The sequence below is a fragment of the Pisolithus orientalis genome (genome assembly GCF_024613125.1).
Source record: "Pisolithus orientalis strain OTSU chromosome Unknown F5J12scaffold_18, whole genome shotgun sequence".
NCBI classification, from domain to species: domain Eukaryota; kingdom Fungi; phylum Basidiomycota; class Agaricomycetes; order Boletales; family Pisolithaceae; genus Pisolithus; species Pisolithus orientalis.
In genome coordinates this window covers 70414-95247 of record NW_026260799.1, presented here as the reverse complement: position 1 = coordinate 95247, position 24834 = coordinate 70414, and the positions used below count along the sequence as shown (strand labels likewise).

Here is a 24834-nt window from a genome sequence, read left to right as displayed (position 1 = left end):
TCCACGACAAGGCTAATTGGTAACTCGCAAATTGATACGTTGTCGCTGCAATGAGCCCGCGCGACGAGATTAGATATTGGCGCAACCTCGCGATGCAGCGGGGACACGAAAGCCTTGACCCCGACTACATTGAAAATGCTATAAGAGACATATATGAACATGATCTCCTCCCCGGCGATGGCGATATTCGTCAAACCAGGCGCTCTCGTACCCCGCATCCTCCTCATGCTCATCCCCCGCACATCCCTCACGCCAGTACCTCGCATGGCACGTATGGCAATGAAGCTTATCCTCGCGCCCAAACCCAAACTCGTACACAATCCCGTCGACCAGTCACATCTCCAGAAGAGGTGTTGACCCCTGTCACTCCCTCTAGTACGACACGTGATCAGCTCCCACATAATACCCGGACAAGATATTCCTCCTCAGGAATCGAATCTAATTCGCTACAACAACCTCCTTATCATCGCTCGCCTCCACCTTATCAGGAACGGCCACACAACTCACATACACCCATATACCATCGAACAACGGAATTCGACCCCTACCCCTCACACGGTCCCCGCCACTCTTTCCCGCCATTCTTGAATGAAGGAATTCAGATTAATCCAGGTACGTGGGTCTAGTTCCTCCAACTTTCGACGCCACATATCCTAATATGGGTCACAGAACCAACGCTATTAATTCACCATATACAATGGAGTCCGCCGATCGCCCGTGACACCTCAGAAATGTGGCGAGCACTGCAACGAAGTCCTGCAACCACCCCAGGATTATATGCATTCCGTTTTCCTCTTCGTCCACTACCCCACCTCGATGTGCCAGCGGATACCTTCGGGTCCGGAGATACCGTGTCTGGACAAGAACCCGCGTCAGCACAACAAGGGGCTGTGCCGCGAGCGCAACAACCACCTGATACCCACACGGAAGCCCATCTATGGAGTGGATGGCTCCTCTCTAGTCCATCCTCATGGTGGCCCACATGGGCACCGGGCGTTACACCTGGCTCTGGTAGGGTCCCGCATTGGAATCCAGGCACCTGGCCACCAGTACCACGGGCCACTGAGGTTCCCATCCAACTCTCCCCATGGCTTGCTCCAAACCCCATAGATCCCAATGTTCCCCAGATAGAATGGGATCTGGGTACGCATCCCGCAACAGCCCGATGGTTCACTGGTGCGCATGTTATTCTTCCCCCGGACTCGGCAGGGGGTGGGAGCATGAGCGCTGGAATAGGCCAAGAACCAGCGACCTCGCCTGCATCTGACAAGCTTTTTGTGCTATGTGATGTTAGCTCGATAAACCGATTCTGGGGCCCAATCGTCATCGAACGACCGGGCGGAAGAGTCACGATCAGTGACCTTCTAGAAGGTATCTACATCTTCTTCCAGATGCACCTTTCACGTGCAGAAGTGGACTATATCTCCTCTCTCGGGCCAGAATATTATCGTTTACCACTAGCTGCTTATCAGAGGAGGGTGGCACAAAGAGGAGTACCAAGAGATCGGGATGGGAGGGATGGGATAAGGAGGGTGGATTGTCTTGGGGATGGAAGGCGGTGGTGGGGTGCCTGGGTAACACATAACCCGAATGGCACATGGCAGTTAAATCTGGAACTTAGCTTAAACCGCGATAGTATAAGGGTCACTAGACCATCACGCACTTAAAGCAATGATATTAAAAAAAAAAAATCTGGGACTCGTGAACCTTCCTCACTGAAATACATGACCGGTGCTTTCATATGATATGCCAGGTACTGCTGTATCAGACTCTCAGAATATATAGTGGGTAACTGACAACAACATCAGCTAGGATGTGAATGATCAGCCGCCCCTAGCGGCTAATTTTGGAAACGAGAGGGAACGTGAACGCGCATTACAATATATATTTCCACAGATCATCAACTTTGAAACGCCGTTTTGTACCAGTGCGGTACATCGCATTTGTCGCGCAAGTCTGATATGATCATCCAGTGATCGGATTCAATATTCAATCTCCACACGGCTGTATTCCATTTCTTATGGCTGGGAGCTGTCACAGCGCAGCCCTATCCCAGTAAAAGTTCTGATATTACGTATATGTATACTTCGCTAATTCGTCATGGATGCGGGGCGACCAACCATATGCAAAGGGCCTGATAGCAACTGTTACCTTAGTTCTTTCTCCTTATTTTCTAATGACAAACTCACTGACTCGGAATTTCGATGGCATCGCCGTATGTTATCATAACGGTGCACACTACCGCTTCTCTGTACACTGCTGATCGCATCAGAAAGAGCCTCTAGCTCAGTTATTTATATGTTGTACTGCCCAGGCTATGTAGTGCCTGCGAGTACGGCGGAAACATTTTACGACGAAATCACAATATTTACGGCCATCGCCTTGAAGTAAAAATAGAACAGGAGCATATTGGTGCTAATTATAGCACTACCGCCACAGGGCGGTTACGTACCAAAATATGACCGTTGATCGGTAGTTCCCATTCAATTCAATATATTCATGAAGGTTGCAGTGATTCAATGTCGCCTCAGTCCATGAGAGTTGCATCAGACAGCGACAGATCATAGCCACGGATGGCAGCCACGGAGACTCCGACTCTTCAACGGGTGCAGGCGTATAGCCTTGTCGATCTACCTGGTTGTTATAAAATGACCATGGACTGGTCATGGGGGAAGCAATCACGCCAACCACTCCAAGTCCTTTCGTCTTTTTTCACTCCTCCACTTGATCTCTGTTATATCGTCCTAGATGGATAGACCACCCGCACCCATTACCTCACTCACCCCCGAGCTTGCTGAGCAGCTCCGCGGACGCGCGCTGGACGTGCTTTCGTACCTCGTCAAGACCAACTCTGCTACTACCTACTTCAAGGAATCCGACGTTCTATCACGGTTTCGGTCTGCGCTTCATCTCAGCGATGGCAGCAATGGTTTACTGCAGGCAGTTGACCAGACCTGCTCTTCCAAAGAGTTGTTCGGGGTCTATCACAATAACGTGGCGTTGAGTGTCTACGAGGACTACCTTCCATTTATCTCGCGTTTCTTCGAGCAGCCATGCAAAAAGTCCTCGGTAGAGAACCTCATGGCCCCCGGACTTCCCTGCTTCATTGCGCACTCCTCCGGCACTTCAGGTGGTGCAACGAAGCACTTCCCAAAATACCGCCACCCGGACCATATGTCGATGTCCACGTCCGAGGCGATGAAAATGTCGAACCCGACGAGCAAGAGTGGGGGCAAGAACTGCATCATGTATTCTCTGGGACACCGTCAGGTCGTGGCTCCGCTGAATGAGGATGGAAATATGGACGGACAGATTCCTGTTTGCCTGATGACGAGCGGCGTCATCCGTGTGAGTAATAATATGGTATGTCGTGTCAACAGAACAGACTTTTCTAGCATGTGCTGACAACATTCACTTACCAGGTGGTCGAGAGGGACGCTATCTACTCTACCATAAAGGGTGAGTATATGATTTCTGCGTCTGCATAGCGTCTGAGTGATCCATCCTCGCGTGCAGTTCCCAATTGCTCGTCGCCCCTCGCTGTCTCCTTCATCCCAAATTACAAGTCTTTCTTGTTCATGCATGCTCTCTTTGCCTTGATGGAGCCCAAGCTCGAGACGATCAATACCTTGTTCACCACTACGTGCAGGGACCTATGTCGTGCTATACATGATCAGTGGGGTGATTTCATTCATTGCATCGAAACTGGTACAATCCCAGACCTCGAAGGCATTGAACAAGTGAAGGACGACCTTCAGGTTCGTCGGCAAGAATGCATGCGAGGTTCCAATGATGCTAACTCTTTGATCGACAGCGTTTTCTTAAACCTAATCCCGATCGGGCGGGGGAACTGCGGGAGATCGGAAGGGCGACTGGAGCCCCGGGATGGTTCCGACAGATTTGGCCAGAGCTACGTGCCATCCTGGCAACTGCCAGCGGTCCGTTCGCCACTGTCATCCCAAAGGTATTACCTCTCGCCCCTATTTCTTAGATGCACGGCTTCTGACACCCATAACTAGATTAGGCACTACATTGGACCTGATGTGTCTCTCCAAACTTTGAGTATTGCTAGTAGTGAAGCATTCCTTGCCCTGGCATATGACCCAACGGACCTCAATCTATACAAGATCGTAGGTTCCGACGACGTAATCGAGTTCTTACCTGTGGATGAGCCTGAGGAGTCGAAATATCTCGCTCAAACGGTACTCCTGCCACAGGCTTGTGTACGTGTGACTAATGCTGACCTTTGTACCAGTGGAACGTTGAACTGGGTAAGAAGTACGAAGTGGTTCTCACGACGAGAGACGGGTTCTGGCGGTACCGCTTGGGCGATGTTGTTGACGTCGTTGGATTTGATCCTCGTGATGGGCAGCCCCTCGTCAGATATATCGAGGTATGTTTCCTAGTTTCCCGGTCCATCCGTTTTTTTCTGATCGTCTCTCTGTTCGGTAGCGCCGAAAGTAAGTATTCTACAATACTGGTGTAACAACTATTCAAGATGGGTTATCATTTTTAGCATGCATATCCGAATTGCAAACGAGGTGACAACAGAGACGCAGCTGCGTAGTGTCATCGATACGACCTCAGGCCTATTGGGAGGAGTGTCTGAATTCTGTGTTTGCACTGATTACCGTGAGAGCGTTGGTCGGTATGCTTTCTTTGTGGAACTACAGGGAAATCTTGGTAAGTCCTTTGGAACGCTCTAGGATTATACTCAGACTGATATGTACCTTCCTCTTCAAGGGAAAGATAGTGCTACCGCGCCTGCTGCATTGCACGATGAACTCCAGAAGCTCAACGAGAATTACCTTAGAGACAGTCAATCCGGGAAAATCGGCGTCCCGGCTGTTAGGGTGCTCAAGCCGGGTACCTTTGGCGATTTCAGAGAGTGGAAGATCAGGACGAACAACATCGCTGCTGGGCAGGTGAAGGTTCCCATTGTCGTTTGGGATGAAGTCAATCGTGCATGGTTGGAAGAACGAGTGATGCGTGATATTTGACTTGAAGGTGGGGAACAGCACGGTGAATGTGAATATACTTAGTTGAACGATATTTCTCTGTTGGACAATTTTCCATGATCACTGTACGCTACCAAAGACTACGCGCAACTTTGTCTAACCTGATGATTATGTAATCAAACACTGAACTTGTGAGCGATTTAAAGCAGCCCTTCGGAGTATGCCATAGATCGCACCTTCTAAGACAGCCATCGGCTCTTCGCACGCTACCACTGAGCGACTCGCAGATGCACTGAACCGGGCAGTTGGGTGCGTGAGAAGTCACGCATTCATCCAGTCCACAAATACTCTTGTAGTCTATTTCTTTATCGACAACAAGCACTGACGTAATGCAACGCTTCGATGGCTTCACAGACGTCATCGACACCTTGCATACGACCGTGCTATTGAAAACGATCCACGGGTAAGTGTATTTTCTCAGTGATTTCTGAACATTCCGAGGACTTCATTGGCAGCGTTCACCAGGGGCACGGTAGCGACGTTGCACTCTTATTCCTCCCACCCAAGATATGATATTCCAAAGGTGAATCCGTCACCTGTGGGGGGCCAGAGTGGCTCAACTGAATTTATACAGTGTTCGTTCGCCAGGAACAGAAGCGTGTTAATCCTATGACTTCCGGGCCCTTCTAAGAGTCGTACTTCGATACCCAGAATTCACCCATGGGCAGGCGTTAGACACATTCGAGCTGGAATGGGAGAATCAACAACAAGCTCGGGCAAAGCTTCAACCGGGCAAAGCTTCAACCAGGCCAACCCCAGCTAACCTTCGATACAGGCAAAACGGTACCAACGGTACCACCGATACGGCCGTCGGAGTACGTGATCATTCGCCTTGAAGCTTTCAAACATGTTTCCTTACGGTTCTTTACACGCGAGGGACTAAAAGGCGCGGCAAGGCTAGTGGACTCGAAGCATGTCAAACTCGACTACGATCCCTCCTTCATCGAATTCTTGTTCGCGAAGAACTATTTCCTGGCCCAGCTCGAATTGACCAAGTGGTCTGCCAGGGTTATAGATGCCTTCCATCGATTCTTTTTCTACATAGAAACACACGAGCTACGACTGGAAGAAGAGCGTGGTGAACGAGTCTTGTTGCACTATGCAAGTCGAGTTAGGGCTGACTGGCACAACTGCCCGCCTACGGAGCGTTTCGATATCGCAATCATCAATGACTCGCTGGTCAATGCGATAGCCAGATAGCTAGACTTCAAGGACAACAGACGAGACATAGAACGGTGAGTGCCGTTCACATGGAGTCTTAACAACGTTTAACATTAACCTAACCACACGTTGCTATCAATGCCGCGCGAACATCACCTTTGCCTAAACACACCTTCGTGCTCTCATATTCACGTAAAATAAATGAACCACCAGATTTGAAAGGGTCCTCAGGCCGAACAATACCTCGAGCTTCGGCAAGTGAAGAACCGGCGAACGCTACTCAATCCAGGTGAGATTACGCGAGCGTGGACGCGCATCTCAAGAAGGCTGGAAGATTTCGCGCGTAACCAGACCAATCTGCCTCAGCGGAGAGGTGCATGATTTGGCACGGGTCATCCAGCGCCCCCGACTTTCATCAGTGTGTGCAGCCCAATCCTAGGCTAGTGACACAGCCCGCCTGCCACACCATATCACCGCGGCGAGACACTCCCCGCTATGGTCACATACTTAACTCACTAACTAATAGCTTTCAACGCGCATACCCACCAAGTCTCGTCCACATTCACCCTCCCGAATCACCCGTTTGCTGAGTCGATAGAGAACTCATTATCTGGGACCTTCTTTACGCAATTCGCTCGGACGCACCTCAGCCCTCTTTCCATTTTTACTTTTGATCATCATTAACCTGCTGTCTCGTTCTTGTATCCACATATACCCTCTTCAATTGATAGTATCAGGCCAATAAGTGTAAACTACTCCATATGCTTCCGCTACGGACCCGGTGATCGACTGCAATACTACGCATTCCATAGATGGTAATAAAGATGGACCCCTATTCGATCTGCGATCTCTCGGCAACACCTAGGGTAAGTAACGACAGCCGTGTCGAGGAAGGGGTATGATATGTGATGGGCCCATACGACGACCCCCACATTCGCGACATTCTCTTACCATATGCACGTGCACATCTTACCACCGACTATGTCGAATACACGGAACAGGGAGTGGAGCAGGTATGTGTTATCATCGCTCTATACATAAAAACGCCCGCTAATACACTGAGCACGCACGCATAGATCCTGCTCGAGACGCTGGCCTCCGTGCCATTGGCAGACGCCACGTCTTTCTTACTCCCTACAGACCCGTTCGAGGCGCTCGCCAAACACTTGGACTCGCTCGACCTTACACCGTATCAAGAACGATGGTCTGTCCCACAAGGCGCAATCGAACTCATTAGAGATGTCTTTCCGCCACTCGCCGAACTCAGGTCCGAGAAATGCTGTCTCGAACTACAGAATGATCCTTGTAAGTCGGCAGGCACCCGCATATAGTCATACACGAATATTATACGATGCGCAGACGACAAACTTTCCGAGTTGTATAGACCAATGTCGCCCGTGCTAACTCAGCGAGCGAGACGCGAAACGCCCAAACTTGGTTGCACAGGAGTCCTGGCCTCTATCCCACGGACTAGGTCGTCCCTGCAGGGTCATCTGATCCTAAAACCCGTCCCCGACGAGGTGATCACAGAGCTTCCTACTCCGGATATAAATGACGTCTTGTTAGTAAAAATATAGTCGGAGTGGCCATGTTTACTGATGCATTGTTGCCTAGGGACGTTCGGTACAAGATGGATGCAGCAACACAGGCGAACGTCCGGTTTTTGTTACAAGCAATATCCAAGCCTCACGAAAACGCGTCAGACGGACTGCACGTTGCCAACTTCTTGAGGTCCGAGTCACCAACCCGCCAGATTTCTCTCTTAGATTCGCCTCCGCTCTTTCCGCGCGACAGTGGAACGGACAACCAGTTAACACGGAAACACGGGAACATCTGTGAGAGGACTCCTGGACTCAATTGCGCGGCTGACGGCGACATAGTACCTACACTTGAGCACGCAGCAGAACAAGTCATCGAAGAGGAGGAAGGCGGTCTGCATGGACAGCACATGGAGGTGGTGAACGGATGGTGTGCGTCGATAGCAGCGTTGTGTTGCTGTGTGCTCGACATTGGAAAATGACATCGTTTTTGATAGGTGCATACGTCGTTTCCTCGCCACCGTCCTACCACTCGGATTCATCGTCAAATAACGACGTGGACGAGTTATGGGACATGTCACCACCACAATCACCACCCACCTCGTTGGCTGCTGAAAAGATGGGTATGTTATCCATTTATTCTGCGGCCGGAACGTTGCGACATATCCGTGACGCTTCTCCCTCTTAGAAGAGATCGAAATACCCAGGACTAGGATATTTGGGCGTGGAAACGAAAGCCATAGAAATGCGATAGCTGATGTCGTTGGAAAGAGGTGCATTCACCTTTTCTCTCATTGCACTTGATCTCTGGGCACATTTCGTCATGCGTCTTTATATGCTTATCTGTTCTGTTTTAGCGCTGGGTCTTTCATTACATCAGTCATCTCATCTACTCGCGTCCCGGCGGCGAAGACCTACAGGGCCTCCCCTCTCAGTCCCGCCAATTCGATGCTCGGGCAACCTCCATCAACCACCACAGGGCACGATCACATCGTGGATGTAAAGGTACCTCCCGTCATCGACGCAGTTGCAGACGTAGATTCGGAAGCGGACCTCGACGCCACCCTAACGAAGATCTGCGCGTTGCCTCGTGACTCAGTAGCTTATATTTTGGAGGAGAGACTGGACGAAAAAGATGTATTGTTGATGGATGGTGAGGTCTTTGGCTACTTGCCTCCCCGCTGTGATTCCTAACCTTTGCACGCACAGTGCCAACTCTCCGGCCACCTACGAAACGTCCAGGAACGCTCTTTCCACAACGGATGGCGAACCTGCTGGCGTCAGAGAGGGGATCTAAAGTAGTCACTGGTGCCGTGGAAGAAAAGACCGCCGGCATGCCGCCATTTTTGGATCCTGTGAAGGGATTAAAGGCCTTGTCACTTAATCTATCATGGGTGTGCGTTTCCTTTCGATCGATGGTTTCCGCAATTGTGGGTCGTCGCTTTCGCTGTTGGCATCGCAAGCGCTTCCTACTAGTAATTTTGTTCCGATGAATGCGAAATGCTGAAAGTTTGATAGGCCGTTTAAATTCGGACGATCGATCCCTACAGACGAAGAAGTTGCACGGGTCGATGGCACGTTAGATGTGGTCGACGCCGGTACAACAGGTGCTATCCATGCTGTGAATGACCGAGAAGACGGGGTGGGCGCAGCCAATGTTTTACGGGGATTCGAAGGGTTGGGTGCGAGCCCTACTCCAATGTGCAGACAATCTAAAGACGAAGAAGTCGAGTACGTGCTTTCTCGGTGGGAGAGGGATAGGATTGCAGGGGGTGAGCCGGATAAAGAGGTCCGGAGTGAGGATAGGGAAACAGATGGCAAAAAAGACGAAAGGGCGGAGATGAATCAGTGTAACGAGGAGCTCGATGAACCCCAAGCCGTGGAAGACAGCGATGTGAATCCATGCCTTGACGCAGACCAACGTCCTGAATGCGCGGCACCTCGAGTCACAACTGCGAATGCGGGTGGTATCAGATGCATTGAGGGACCATTCAGTGACGATCCGTCGTCCTACGATGTGGGGTATGGAGATCATTGCTGGGGCGAAACGGACGACGCTGACATGGAAAACATCAATCCCTTCGGTGGTGTCCACGGAGACGGGACCACGCACGGCACTGAGTTCCACCCGCAGTTCTTGTCCCAGTCACCCCCGGGCACGCCTCATCCGGAAGGACCGATGGATTCCGTCGGATTCGTTTTTCACGCTCCTGAGAATGTTATGCACAGTTTCGTGGAAGAACGGCAACATGTTGGTGGTACAAATCCAGAAAACCGATCTTCCAATCATATGCCAGGAATTTCTCGCGACGAGATCAATTCGGCCCGTGCTACAAAACGACGTAAACTTGACCGCCTCGTCCCTACCTCTGCAAGAGACCTCTTCGCGACATTCATCGGACTTCGTAATAAGGGTATCGTACCCCTACCTACGTCGTCGCCAGATCGTCCCGAGACACCACACATGCAAGCCCCGCTAGTTCTCGCAGAATCACCACCGCGGACGGCTCCCGACGAGGTCATCAATCAAAACACGGTTCTACTCCCACCACACTGGATCGATGCGACGACAACCCATCGATACATGGCATCTTTATCCATGATTCAAAGACGCGCCATCGTTCAGGAATTACAGGGCGATGCGTGTAGAGTGATTCTAGTCGAACGGTATTCCCTCGAGGGGGGCGACATCATCGTCGATCCGGGCCGGGCAATTATTTTTGCGCCCTTGTTTGCCCTGCCTGCGCAGATTGAGGTACTCGCAGAGAGGATATCGGGGGAGTCATGGCGGTATGATGAGATTCTTGTCGTGTTCGAGGCATATCCGAGTGCAAGAAGCTACCGAGCGAATGATAAGAGTGGAGATCGAGGTGGCTTGGGGCTGAACGCGTATACTCCTCCGATCCTCAAAGCGATTAGAAGGTTGAGAAGGATTGTGAGTATCGCGGAGGGGTGCAGGACAAAGGATAACAAGTGTTCGGTTATATGGGCGTTTGCAAATACAATCGAAGAAGCTGCGAGGGTGGTAAGATGTTTCGGTGAGGAAGCCTGTGCGAGGGCTGTACAAGGGGGAGCAGACGTGCTGTGGGGAGAAAGGGAGTGGCTGGAAGAAGAGGAAATGGAAGGCGAAGCAGATCTTGCGGAGGCGGATGGTATGAATGCCTTTGCAGCATTTGTAATGTTGTATGGGAGGACGTTGGAAGATGTGCTTGATATGTCGCCCGAGAGCAGGGCGGAGGAATTTGCGGCGTTGGTAGGGCAGAAGCGTGTGGTACGTGTGTGCAGATTCGTTGCTGTTATTTTGCTAATAGACGGGCACTAGGAGAGGCTGAATAGGACGCTAGGGCAGCGAATGTTGGAGCTGGGATCTGAGATCTGAGAACAGGTGATGCCGCTTATGACGCGACATGTCACACTTCGTAATTAGTTGTGTCACGCGTCAGTAGTCACACTCCACCTCATAACTCTCATGGGCGACATAAACCCAAGGCCGCAGAAAAGATTGTGCACGGACCCAAATCTCGTAGATTCTCCGGAAACAGCGTCGGATACACACTGTCCGCCAGCGTTGTCCTCTACTTCTGTACTACCGGTTCGACCACCGACGTCGCCAGGCTTGAAGCCTCTGCCTCCTCATGTGCTGCTCCTGGCTTTGCCAGCGCTTCTTCTGCATCCCCCGACACACGAAAAATATGCCTTATCCCTTTTCTTGTCACTAAAGTCAATACGGTTGTGCTTGCAACTACCGGCTCTGGCCCCTGACGTGGAGTGCTATGCGTGGACCGCTCTTGCAGAGGTGGGTATGCGGGTTATCAAGAGTGGGTTTTGTAAGACAAGTGAACATGATTGGACAATGGGACTCGAAGAAGAAGTGAGTATGTTTATCTGGAGAGGATCGTGTCTGCTTCCACCATTCACCATGTCTCGAAGGTCGAGAAAGCAATTGGGAAGGGGGTAAGTTCGGATCCCTGTCCCTCTCCTATCACTCTTACTCAGGTTTTCGAAGCTCTTACTTGCACAGAAGGTATGCCAGATGCGCATATATACAAGTATTTTGTTCATTGCTTCTCCAGCATCCCATTCTTAGACATCTCCGTCACCATCTCTCGCTACTAAACGCCCACTTTGCATTTTGGCGATCCAACACAAGGTTTGCACGTGCTGTTCTCCGTAGATCGATATCGACCTTCGTTCCATCGGATCCTCCTACAATCGTATATGCGGCCCATCTCACGCTCATAACTCAACTTATATCCTCCCCGCCTGCATCCCCATTTTCTCACGGCAAGGGTACAGAGCCGTCTGTTTCCTTCCATCCACATGCGAATCCTCCGGAAGTACAGGCTGCTCTAACTGCTTTAACAAACCTCTCAGCAATCGCTGCACAGAACCAGCATTTCTCGATGTTGAAACTAGTCGCTGTGTTGCGCCTACGGGTGTTGATTGCGGCTGAGATGTGGGACATGGTGGGAGATGCGCTAGAAGGTGCTGAGAAACTGTTGCTGTTGGTTTTCGACGATGGCAACAGTACCAAGGAAGGCGGTCAGGAACGTGGGATGAAGAGGGAGGCTTCTGAATTTTTGACGCGCTCGTACTCGATAACTGCTCAGGAAGTGCACGATAGTGCGGCATCGCAGTCAAGGCCTCAGACGGCGTCTGACAATAAATCATTGAAGCAACAACCACCCGCAGACGTAAAGGTCGCTGAGGAAGATCCCTTGACTGCTGCCCTTACCGTTCACACCCTTATGCTCGGCATCGTCTACCATACACATGGCGGACGTGCGCGAGCTACTGAACATCGCCTGGCTGCTCTCCATTCTCTAATGGATAGCGGTGCACCAGTCGGAGGTGTCAGCTCTGACGGCCTCGTGGAGGTTCGTGTCTGGCTTGTTACTTCCTAGTATGGCTTCTAAATTCGTGGTTCCTGACTACTGTAGGTTCCCCTCTCTCTGCACCCTCCGATACACCTCCGAGTCAGCCACCCTCGAGTCATCTTCCTACTTACGTTCCTCATCTCCGCTGTGGCGAAGCGTGATCCCGTCGGGCGACGTCCAAAGAAGAAAGTGTTTGCCGAGTCTGGCATTGTTCAATGTAAAGTGGGATGTGATGAAGACGGGGGCAGCGGAATCGAGATAAATGGTAAAGTTCTTTCGTTCTCTGTTCATTTTGAGATGCACTTGCGCTTACGCTATCAAGTCCCGCTTTGGTCTTCACATGGAGATGTGGAGAATATCGATCAGAGTACGCTCAGGATCGAAGCGGATTTGCTGTGCGAACTGGCTGCTGTAAGGGTGCCCTCATGTCAACTAAACGTGTCCTGTTCTAACGTATGTCAGATATCGATACAACGATGCGAATTTGACGCTGCTGAAAAGGTATGTAACACGTTCAAAGTTACATCACTATTATGCACCTACGTTATCGCAGTATCTCGATACCGTTGTAGCCCATACCCGGACACACGGTTTTTTCTCGGAATATGCGCCCCGTATAACGCTCCACTATGCCCACCTCGCCCACGGAATCGGGGATGCTGACCGAGCTGGTACATGCTACCGCGTCGCTGCTTATGTTGCCGGTGCAGGACCTGTTGGCGCGGCCAATGCAAATACGGGTGGGTTCGTAGCTGCCGCTGCAAGAGCTGGTGAAGCACTTCTTCGTATCGGGCTTGCTGCTAAACAGGCAGCACCGAATATGGCTTCCGATTTTCCTATCGTGATGGGCGAGGAATCACACTCGCCTTACCTGAACGAATCGACAATTGCGCTCACAAAAGATGCCATCGCACGTTGTTCAGCGAGCGCTTCCGCACCTCTCCCTGCTCTCGCGGAGCTTCTCTCAGCGGCGCTCTCACCTTCTCAAATCATTCGATCTAAATCGCTTCTGAAACATGCTCTCGCGCTATCCGGCTCTGCAGGTGACAATCACACGCGTGCGCTCGTGCTCGCGGTCGTAGGTGTGCAATATGTGCACACCGCCCCGGAGCACGCTTTGGAGGTTTTGGCCGTTTGCGAGACGTTAGGTGCAGGTATGGGTGCGAGTGAGAAGAAACCTGCTGGAATGGAGTCCCAGCCAATTGTATGTGGAGTAGGAAATGCGGCGTTGCGGCTATGGGTGGGGGAGAGGTTTCTCGGTGAGCGCATCGCATCTGGCTGCTGCTATCCCAGTTTGACATTGACAACAACAACTTTGGCGGGTCGTTGACCTGTTTCGGTTTCGTAGAATTATTCAAGCGCGCGGGTAAGGAAAAACGGGTACAGAAACAAGAAGAGTTTAACGCGTTGTATCGATCTGCGGTCGATGCTGTTCGGATGGGTAACTGATGTATCATAGTTATAAAGGCTCTTTTCGGACTTGGAAGGCGCATTGCTTGCGCTGCTGTGCTACATGGGCGATCGATGCTTTGCTATCTTATCAAACAGCTTCCCCCCTTCCCTTCGCAATTGCACTCATAGACATCCAGGCATCCGTGAAAGTGTAGGATAACCAGTTTGGACATTACGATCATTATTGCATTGGTAGTGCTTACTGTACAGTGGTGGTTTCATCAGGAAAATAATACTTTACTATTTTTGACTTTTTGTGACTAATGTGACTTTTTGGGAAGGAATCTACTATCATTACCCATGTCCTGCAGGTATGGCTGCACTTTTCTTGCTGATTTTGGCCTTGTTCAAACCACCTAATTCATAGCTTTCAGTAGACACCACATACATTCAAATTGATGGAGGTTCCAAAGAGATATTGTGATTTTTCTCTCAGACAGTGTGCATCATACCAATGGCTCAATATCTCTGAATTTTCAGACATTTTCTAGTCTTCTTGGCTTAGATATATCATCACTTAGTTGTCTCAATAGATTCTGTTCTCTTTTCATTCTTCAAAATGCTGTATATGGTCAAAAAAAAAGTATGGATAGTAGGTTCCTTCCCAAAAAGTCACAAATAGTCACAATAGTCACAAAAAAGTCACAAAAAGGTCAAAAATAGTAAAGTGCTAATTTCCTGATGTTTAATTGCATAGAAGTGTCCCTTGCCTCCAACGAGTTCCCTCCTGAACATGTGGTATCACAGAGACTCTGCATTCAGTTTGAAATCTAGGTGGTGGCCAAAATGCAAATACACAGCTAACAAATTTGGACACTCAAACTGGAAGCTGCAAATATACAGCCTGGAATGTCTGAGGCAATGATGAAGTCTCAGTGCACAGGGGGGACATGGTAGATGGAGAATGTAGCTGTGAAGAATGAGGAAGAGTAGTGAGTTGACCGAATGGAATGCTATATGGCAGCGAGAGCATTTCAAAATCACTCTCATTCTCTTTCTTGTGTGTCTGTTTCTCTGGGTGTGACTTGGAGCATGCGAGCAGAAGTGACAGAGTGCATTTGCATCCTCCATTGTTCAAGATTGTTGCATTCCTCGAGAACTCTGATCATCTACATCAAGAAATGAAGTCGAGACACAGACAAAAGCACATATGTTGTAAACATGGGTGGGTGGTGGGCTAGGCAACAGTAGTCCTGCTTGACCATGGGGGCCACCTGGATCATCCACCACAGATGCAGGTTGGCAAACTGTCCCAAGGAGTACTCAAAGCAGAAGCCAGTACCCAAGCATCTGTATGTTCTGGGAGAGATCCCACTATTGATAGGAGGAGATCTGCGACCAGTGTATTACCTCAAGACTACATCAGGGTGTAGTAGGGTGATACCACTTCCATGGGCCATCAGCAGCAATATGAATATGAATATGGGAGTACATGGAGGATTGGTAACCAATTGACTTGTCCTTAGTGGACTGGTGTGTCAGAGTGATTGGCATACTCTAGTCTTCAGAACTGAATGCTGACTTCACATTGGCATTATCATCATGGTCAATGTTAGGTGGTGCCATTTTCAGCATTAACAACCAGTCCTCAAGGCATCACACACAATATCTGTCCAATGTAATGTGATGGGCAGGCCATCATTCTCAGCTTTCACAGTACTGATTAGTTCCAGGACATGTGGGATTGGTGAGGAAACAGTGCAGGAGATAACTACCAGCAGGTTTCTGAATTGACCAATGGTGCTGATAGCATATTCTATTGATTACACTATAGTGTACACCAAATTTGCTGAGGTTGCCCTGAGAGAATGTCCCTGATGAGCCAGAATGTTGATTTCTTGACTTGCATTACAACAAGGAGGCTTAGTGGTGCAAAATCACTGTTTGGCTTTGTTTGTTTGTTGACAAATCATTCAGTAGACCATGTGATATATTACATAAGCATTGGTGAGCTTCTCACCATGTTTTATATGTGTTCTCAAGGACTACATCCCCAGCATATCACAAAGTTACAAAATTGTCCCAATGAGCTCTCATTTTCATTTGGGTATTCTGTGATCACTTTCTATCCAAATATTATGTAATATGGCTTATCAGAGAGCCATGACTGGCTGCTTTGACCATCCACCAACACCTTGGACTCAATCATGATAGTTCACAAACTACACCATGATTAATGAAAAACATGCAAACATTGGGACAATTTTGTGAGCCACTGTAAGTTCTTCCTACTTCATCATGGTGATGACAGTGCATTCAAACCCATGAACCCAGACATAACAACTGATGATCTGAAGTTACCCTGAAAACCCACATAGAACCAACATCCCATATCAACCTGAAACCACAAGAAAAACATGAGTCAAACCCACAAAACCTGCACATACAACAATGCCATCCCCCTCATGCACATGACCAACCTGCCTACCAGAAGACAACAACTGTGGCTTTGCAAGAACCCTCCCCCATAGATATTCTGCTAATGGATAGCAACCTTGCCCTCATGTCAGAACAAGAAATCACAACAGACTTGCCACCAGAGTATGCATCCATGTGAGCCATTCCCCCTACAAGTCTGCACAGCCCAGGGTCAGACAACTCAAACAGAGACAGCAAAGAACAGTGGTCAGGTGTGCCAGGACTACCAATGTTCTATACAGGATGACCACCCACAACATGACCCCAGTTCTGGACAACAACATAACACCAAACACAATGTCCACTATAATATCTCAACCAGCACTGAGATACACACCATTCCCCAACCCAATACCAGCACCCACATCTACCACTACCATCATTCCCACACCCAGCCACCCAACATCTGGATATTTTGACTGTCCTTGACTTATTTGTTGTCAATACTTACCAATCTGCTTTGCTTGCTTGCTTTTCATTTCTTGCTTACTCATCATGGTTACTCATTGCTCACATTCCTCACTCATTACTTACCAAGCATTTGTGCCTTGTTTGTCATAGGCTGCACTCCCCCTACAGTAAATAAACCCCCTGTACTTAACTACAACCCAAGCAATCAGAAGTCAACCAGTTCAGTTCTTCTCAGACATAACTCATCATTGACAGTTGAGGCTCATTTGGAAGAGTCTATCTGTCATCATTCATATCCTTGGTAATTGAGGCTCCATCAAGGGTCTATCTACCACCATTCTATAACTGAAGTATCATCTGTGCTTAGTCAGCACATATGCTTATTCATCCCTCCACTCCTGCATAACTTGATGTCAACTTGCATCAGGAGCACATCCCATTGAAGATCATCACTCTACTCAGCAGCCCCCATCAAGTCTTCATTCATTCACTTACTCCTGCATAACTTATTGGCAACTCATGCTAGGAGCACCTACCACTGAAATTCCCCAGCTATAGATTTGTCTGCCCTCCAGGTTCCATGGAGGTACACCACCACTTGCTCATTATCTGTCTTTGGTGTTGGTTTTGGTTGGTTCACACCAGCTTTCCACACTTTGACTCACAATGGATGAACAGGGAAATGGGGAAGGGTCATTGTAATGGACAGACCAATGACCCCACATACAGCAGATCTTCAAGTATCCAGTATGACAACACATGTAATGACTAACAGTGGACTAGCTGATATATGCACCACAAGTCATGATGTAACAACACTCAAAGAGAACAAGACTGTCCTGTTCATTCACTACATAACAATCATCAGCAACAGTGGAGAAAAAGTATGAGCACAAGCCCTCTTTGACAATGGAGCAATGATCAATGTGATGTGCACCACTGTCTATGAGGCAATAAGACATAGATTAAGGGGGTGGTCAAATTGCTCACAAACACTGAGAATGGCTAATGGCATGATCACCCTAGCAGTAACACAGTGGATGGGACAGATAATGATTGGACTGTATCAAGTCTGTGACATCCAGGTTTGAGACCAGACCAGAGACTGATGCAGGCACATGAGGCTGAAGGGTTGGGAGTATGAGGGGGGGGGGCAAAGGTACAGGGGTGGACTGATTGGACTTAGCAACTGAGGATGCAGCACTATTCCCTTGTGTGGGTTGCAGTCTGAGTCCAAGGCTGAGACAGAAGATTTCAGGGGAGACTTGTTTGATTTCAGACTGGAGAAGTACAGGCCAAGTATCTATGTTTATATACTGAAGATAAGCTATAGTACAGAGACCAGTAACACTGGTCTCACAAGGATTGCTAAGATGATTGGTAAGAATAACATTAGTAAGGTATGACAAAGATGACTGGAGACTGGGACAGAGACAGGGCAGGCTGGGGACAAGACCAAGGCAGGCTCAACTGAGATGATGCTTAGTAATAACACTGCAAAGCAGTGCTAACTGTGCTAGGCCAACTGGGGGTAGAGTTTGGTGAGGCTGAGGCCAGACTGAACAAGTGCAAGGCTGAGTCTGGCCAGGGTCAAGGCATGGCTATGACAGACTGTGTTAAATACAGATTTACCCTCAGGTGACCAGGCTTCAAGACCAGGCAACAGGGGCTAAGTCTGGGTGACCATAGTCAAGGCCAGGAGACAGGGGCCAAGTCCAGTTGGACCAGATTAAGGCTGGAGGTCAGGGGTTAAGTCTGGAGGACTGGACTTAAGACCAGTGTCACACACCAAAGGTGTTTGGTGAGGTGGACATGGATACAGCTGATGAATGGAGATGAAGACCATAGCCCTCATGCGAAGAAGGACAGCCAGGAATGTCAGCAGTCATCCCTCACACAAGAACAAGTCATCAGTGCCAGAGAAAAAGAAAGGGAGCAAGTCAAGTGCTGGCTAAAATTCTTAAGCACCCATGTATGGCATTCTGGTTTTTGGCATATCTCTGCCATTTCTGCAGATACCAAGACCATTCCCACACTCACTTGTAGTGCTCAGCCACACAATCTTACCTTCCAAAATTGGAAAGGATTTGCACACTCCACATGTTTCTACAGCACTCCCTCCAAAAGATGCTCATTTTGCTAAATTCTTCTGATATGGCTGCCTCTACATCAATCATTTCGCTTGTCCCCTTTGCTAGGGACCATGGCTACATGTATCTACCAGGAGTTCCTACCAGCTTCTGTCCTGAAGCATCCTGGTACATCCCACCCTCATCTGTGCCCTCTCAGCCCATCTAGCTTGGACAGTGTGTTCTTTTTGTCAGTATGACCTCTAGGAGGACGTTCTTTGGTTGCCTCAGGTCTGTCATTTACTTGGAAAGGTCTTATGTGGTCATTTCAGTTCCTCTGGTCCAAGAAGCATATGGATCCTTCCTCCCTGCTCCCTGCAATGTCTTCATACCAGTCTTGTCCATCATTCTTCCAAGATTGCGACAGCTACAGTATAATCTACTGTTCCCCACTCTCCCTGATCACATCCATGATGAGTATGATGCACATCTTGCCTCCTTGTTGTAAGATACAGCAGAAGACACTCCCCCTTCATCCTCTCTTCCAACAGAGCCTCATTGATGAAGTTTTCATTTGCTTCCCTGAGAGGATGGTTTGGGGGGGAAAGTTGCAACCCCCTATGCTCCTGTCACCCCACAGACCCCCAAAGCTTGAACCCTGTTGACATCTGACTCACCCTGTCCACTTTTGGATGTACTATATCAGCATCAGATCAGCACTGCCTCTCTGTCATCCCACCTTGGCCTAGAAGCAATCTCTTTGAGATGTGACATGCACAGCCTCCCCCTAATGCAATTCCAGTGCACTTTCCCAGTTCCTGACATTACTTGACTCATACTTTGACATTCTGACTGTCTTTGACTCACCTATTGCCAATACTTACCAATCTTTTGACTTTGCTTACTGATTCTTCACTTTTTGGGTTGCTAATCCTTACCAATGCTTACCAATGCTTTCCAAGATGATTACCCATCACTTGCATTCCTTACTCATCAGTTACCAATCACTTACCAAGTGTTTGCACCTTGTTTTCCAAGGGCAACACCCCTGTACTGTATATAAATCACTGTACTCAGATAGCAAAAAGAAGACATGAGAGAGCCCCTCTTGCTCACATTTTATCATCACTCAGTAAATCATTCAGCAGCTTTGATAGTTGAGACTTTACTAAGGGTCTAACTATCATCTACTTTGCTTATCCTTGTCTATCATCAATATACTTTGCTCCAAGCCCTCCCTGAGCTCAGTGCAGCTTAGGACATCAAATTAAGTTGTCATCCATCCTTCTGTAGGCTGACAGCAGTCTACCCTATTGCATTCTCTCACATTCCTGCTTCTTCTTTGTCAGGAGCACCCCCAACCCTCAGCACTCATCTTTGAGTGTTGTAGCTCACAAAAACCCTCCCAGAGAACAGGTTCTACCATCTAGGTACCACATAGGCACACCACCACTTGCTTTTTTTGTCTTTTGTATTGGTTTTGGTTGGTTTTCACCACTGAACCACACTTTGACTCACACTGGGAGCATGGGAATAAGACCAGGACTGTGGGAAACCAGCCAGTCTTGGAGTGCACACAGGGGGAAGCTGGTCCAGGGTTGGATCTACCTCCCTTGGTCTCAGTTTATGTGCTGTACCCCTATGCAAGCTGGGGAGAGGTCTGGGACAGGGGCCAGGGATAGCTTAAGGCTCAGCCTTAGCTATAGAGTAGATTTGGAGAGTAATACAGAGTTGAGGGTAATACTAAATTGATATTCTGACTGGAGTGCTACAAAGTATGTACAAGGGTTAAATACATGGGGCCAGTCTGGGGTAATAAACATAGAGCCAGACTTGTTAATAAGCTATTAGTGAGATGATTAGCAAGGAGTGGACAGCCATGGAGGCTGTGCCAAGACTAATAGTTAAAGTCCAGGTGACTGGCATGACTGGAGTTGGACACAGATTTGTACAGTAATGGTATTCAAAGTGCACTAAGCTGACAACTAAGCCAGCAAATTTTGCTCACTAAACCCTACTAAACTTTTCCTAAAATTTTCACCATGTAGATAATTCAAGTGGAGTTTTAAAGCATGCCTCCCCTCCACCCAAACCTTTGACATTCTGCTTGCCTACATGTCAAGTCTGTAACTATCATGGCCAGGGCCTCCTCTGTTGCTAGTACAAGAAATCCCCCCCCCCTGTCTGTCCCCCAACCCTCCCCCAATGCTGCATCATCCAAGCCCAAGCCAAGGGCTTCTGGGGGCAAAACACTTTACTGGGAGAGGTATTCCCACCTTACCAGAGAGCTACTGACTTGGCTATGGGAAAATCCAGCAGATTGTGCCATCTTATTCAATGAGAGGAGAGATCAGAGTGCCCTGGGGAATGCAAGGCCCCATGCCTGTCGCAAAAAAGAGATCAATGCTGTTATCACTCAAGTGATCTTCTCTAAAGATCTTGTATATGGGGCAGTTTATGTGACCCAGACTGAGAGGTTTGCTTCAGCAGTTGGTAGCCACCTGGCAAGGTATGTCTTATCACATTGTTCCAAGAGATTAATCAAAATCCTTGTTACAGCTTGAAGGCCAAATATCAGCAACAAGCATCAAGGTTTAAGTCCACTGGTGAAGGCATCAATCCTAACAATCCAGCTTATTCCAACCTTCTGGGTACATACCATGGTCCTCCTCTGTACACCATGTGGCTGATCTCACACATGGTTTTTATTTTAGAGGAAGTTATTGCAGAGTTCCCATTCTGGGAGGAATGCAATCACATGTGGCATGGGAACCCTACTTATGATGCAAGATTATTCAATCCAGCTCCTGGCACAAACTGGACAGGTGACTTTCTTTCCATCATGAACCAGGGTGGTACTACTGTAACTGTGACTCCTAGTGGCTCTACTGCAACTGCAACTGTGACTCCTACAGTCACTGATATGCAAGTCCAACAACCAACCAACCAGAACAATCCAATGGCAGGGGGCAATCTGGAGGTTGAACCTTTCAGGAGTTTTTACACTAATCAACCCTCAGGGTACTTCTGGACCTTTCACAGGTGAGGGTGCAAGTATCAATGACTTTTCTATGGGTGGGACAGAGCAGGGGGAGGATGAGGATGAAGAGGGGGAGGTATGTGAGGGAAGGGGGCCTGGGGAATGCCCTCAGTTCATGTCAGTTAATTCTGAACTAATGTTCAATGATGGTGCAGTGAATGACGCCTGCCACATGAGTTGCTATAAAACTCCTCACTCATGTTACTAATGGGAACCTTAGCCTGTTGATTCTACCCATATGATATTGCCATTCAACAAGCCTGGCTGTCAAACACTGTCATGGGACAGCTGTTCAGTATTCCAGATGTCTCCATATGCCAGATCCCCCCCCTCTGTTATCTCTACATCTACAATGACCTCTGCTGTCAGTGATGGTGCTAGCTGGTGCCAGGTGGCAAGCTCTGAGACCTCTCAAATGAAGGGGAAAAACATGCTTACTCAGCTCAAGGCAGATTTCAACAAGCAGCTTGGTGAGTTAAATGGAAATTCCTTGGATCAGCAGTGCCAGTTAGCTGCACTCAAGACTGAATGCAAAGTGATTAAGACCCAGGCTTATATGTGCAACAAGGAGATAGCTCATTTGGAAGCAGAGGGTGAGAAGGAGCATAGGGAAGCTCAGAAGATCCACAAGCATTTCATGGAGAGAAAAAAGTTAGACATACAATACCTCAAGGAGGAAGGGGAGAATCTCCATCTCAGAGTCCAACTGGCAATGCTCCAAGCTCAACCAACCTTGTCTTTGGACCCCAAGTCCCAAGTTTTCAATGGTGCCTCATCCTCCACCACCACTGCACCATCTCTTTATCCCACCTTGCCTTCCACTGCCTTTGATGATCTTGTTGCAGGTGCCTGAATACCAATCAACCTCATATGTTCTGTATCACCCTTCCCCCCAATCCCCTTTGTTTTTCTATCTTCCACAACTATATCCTACATACTTGCTGGTACAATGTATGTGCACATGTGGAATGAAATGGTCATCTTTCCTGTGATTCAAAGTGCTTCGTACATGCACATGTGGTGTAGTCTACATGTGAATCCCATGTTGCTCAAACAGCCTTTCCATCAGCACAAGGCAATGTTGCTGCCCCAGTGTCCCCCATTGTTCCTCACCTACATCCTCATTCCCACCACCATCCAACTCCTTGCCTTCCCTTATCACCCAGTGCAATGTTCCTTTGCCAAGCATATCCCTCTGTTCACTCTCAAAGTGAATGACCATGTTGTGTAGGATCATGCAGCACATGATCCAATACACAGTAACATGTAAGTTGCTGTCCTTATTCACCTTGAGCCAAAGCTCTTGCAATGACTGAAAGCAGCCTTTGAGGGCTGCAAATGCATAAAGGATTGGTAAGTATTGGCAACAATGAGTCAAGGACAGTCAAAATATCACAGTATGAGCCAAAGAATGTCAGAAACTGAGTAAGCACACTGGTATCACATTAGGGGGTGGCAATGCATGTCAGATATTGGTGGAGACATCAGTAGATCCAAAGATGGGATGACAGATGGACAGTGTTTCCAGACAGGGAAGCATTAATTCCAGAAAAGGATGGCATGAGTCAGGTGTCAAAGGGCTAGGGTGTTAGGAGTCTGTGGGGTAATGGGAGCATAGGCAATTGCATCTCCCACCCATTCATCCTCTCAGAAAAGTTAATAAAAGCTTCATGAACAGGGCTCTGATGGAGGAGAGGGAGAAGGGGGGATGTCTTCTGCTGGGTCTTGCAGTAAAAAGGCAAGATGCATGTCATACTTGTCATGGATGTAATCAGGGAGGCTGGAGAACAGTAGATTACACTGCAGCTGCTGCAATGCAGGGAGAATGATGGACAAGATTGGAATAAAGACATTGCAGGGAGCAGGGAGGAAGGATTCATATGCTTCATCAAGTGGGGAGACTGATGTGAGTCAAAGTGAGGTTCAGTGGTGTAAACCAACCAAAACCAACACAAAAGACACAGAAAGTGAGTGGTGGTGTGCCTATGTGGTACCTAGATGGTGGAAGCTCTTGTTCAGGTGGGTAGTTGCAAGTTACAACACTCAAAGATGAGTGCTGAGGGCTGGGGGTTCTCCTGACAAAGAGGGAGCAAGAATGTGAGAGGATGTGATAGGGTAGACTGCTGTCAGCCTACAGAAGGATGGATGATGACTTAATTCAATGTCCTAAGCTATTCTGAGCTCAGGGAGGACTTGGAGCAAAGTATATTGATGATAGGTGACAATAGGTGAAGTAGACAATAGTTAGATCCTTATTAAAGTCTCAACTAATGAAGCTGATGAATGAATTACTGAGAGATGATGAAATGTGAGCAAGACAGGCTCTCTGATGTCTCTTTTTTTCTCTATCTAAGTACAGTGATTTATATACAGTACAGGGGCATTGCCTATGGAAAACAAGGTGTAAGCACTTGGTAAGTGATTGGTAACTGATAAGTAAGGAATGTGAGTGGTGGGTAATTGACTTAGAAAGCATTGGTGAACATTGGTAAGGATAAGTAAGCCAAAAAGCAAAGAATCAGTAAGCAAAGTCAAAAGATTGGTAAGTATTTGCAATAGGTGAGTCAAGGACAGTCAGAATTTCAAAATATGAGTCAAGCAATTGTCAGAAACTGAGTAAGTGCACTGGAATCACATTAGGGGGAGGCTGTGCATGTCACATCTTGAAGGAATCCCTTCTAGGCCAAGGTGGGATGACAGAGAGGCAGTGCTGATCTGATGCTGATATAATACATCCAAAAGGGGATGGCAGGTGTCAGGTATCAAAAGGGGTCAAGCTTTGGGGGTCTGTGGGGTGACAGGAGCATAGGGGATCACAACTTTCCCCCCCAACTGTCCTCTCAGTGAAGC

General features: G+C 48.4%; 6 protein-coding genes across 6 annotated transcripts; 5 read left to right on the top strand and 1 right to left on the bottom strand.

Moving 5' to 3' along the window:
- The first annotated feature begins 666 nt into the window (after window positions 1-666).
- On the top strand, window positions 667-1705 carry F5J12DRAFT_837968 (uncharacterized protein). Its single transcript, XM_051746019.1, has 2 exons — window positions 667-855; window positions 924-1705. Exons 1-2 carry the CDS (start codon window positions 778-780, stop codon window positions 1665-1667), a joined length of 822 nt encoding a protein of 273 aa, XP_051598990.1. The 5' UTR covers window positions 667-777; the 3' UTR covers window positions 1668-1705.
- A 794-nt stretch (window positions 1706-2499) lies between these two features.
- F5J12DRAFT_837967 (GH3 auxin-responsive promoter) lies at window positions 2500-5175 on the top strand. Its single transcript, XM_051746018.1, has 9 exons — window positions 2500-3363; window positions 3423-3459; window positions 3517-3758; window positions 3815-3964; window positions 4020-4202; window positions 4256-4393; window positions 4453-4460; window positions 4517-4683; window positions 4744-5175. Exons 1-9 carry the CDS (start codon window positions 2749-2751, stop codon window positions 4998-5000), a joined length of 1797 nt encoding a protein of 598 aa, XP_051598989.1. The 5' UTR covers window positions 2500-2748; the 3' UTR covers window positions 5001-5175.
- Window positions 5176-7068: 1893 nt separating this feature from the next.
- F5J12DRAFT_913681 (uncharacterized protein) lies at window positions 7069-11096 on the top strand (the record flags this gene model as incomplete). The annotated part of the gene is made up of 11 exons (XM_051749099.1): window positions 7069-7192; window positions 7256-7484; window positions 7539-7740; window positions 7794-8014; window positions 8060-8149; window positions 8215-8340; window positions 8406-8490; window positions 8575-8870; window positions 8927-9113; window positions 9236-10988; window positions 11040-11096. The coding sequence occupies exons 1-11, from the start codon at window positions 7088-7090 to the stop codon at window positions 11094-11096; spliced, it is 3351 nt and encodes a 1116-aa protein (XP_051598988.1). The 5' UTR covers window positions 7069-7087.
- Window positions 11097-11154: 58 nt separating this feature from the next.
- Window positions 11155-14202, top strand: F5J12DRAFT_154292 (uncharacterized protein). The gene is made up of 9 exons (XM_051738171.1): window positions 11155-11588; window positions 11648-11671; window positions 11724-11741; window positions 11791-12594; window positions 12658-12859; window positions 12917-13005; window positions 13057-13095; window positions 13148-13853; window positions 13943-14202. Exons 1-9 carry the CDS (start codon window positions 11187-11189, stop codon window positions 14041-14043), a joined length of 2385 nt encoding a protein of 794 aa, XP_051598987.1. The 5' UTR covers window positions 11155-11186; the 3' UTR covers window positions 14044-14202.
- A 6877-nt stretch (window positions 14203-21079) lies between these two features.
- F5J12DRAFT_783522 (uncharacterized protein) lies at window positions 21080-22837 on the top strand (the record flags this gene model as incomplete). Its single annotated transcript, XM_051742856.1, has 5 exons — window positions 21080-21453; window positions 21504-21595; window positions 21659-21940; window positions 21987-22060; window positions 22289-22837. The coding sequence occupies 5 exons, from the start codon at window positions 21080-21082 to the stop codon at window positions 22835-22837; spliced, it is 1371 nt and encodes a 456-aa protein (XP_051598986.1).
- A 174-nt stretch (window positions 22838-23011) lies between these two features.
- On the bottom strand, window positions 23012-23329 carry F5J12DRAFT_722564 (uncharacterized protein; the record flags this gene model as incomplete). Its single annotated transcript, XM_051741385.1, has 1 exon — window positions 23012-23329. A coding segment is annotated over one exon (318 nt), but the record flags the coding sequence as incomplete, so codon positions are not given.
- Window positions 23330-24834: the final 1505 nt, after the last annotated feature.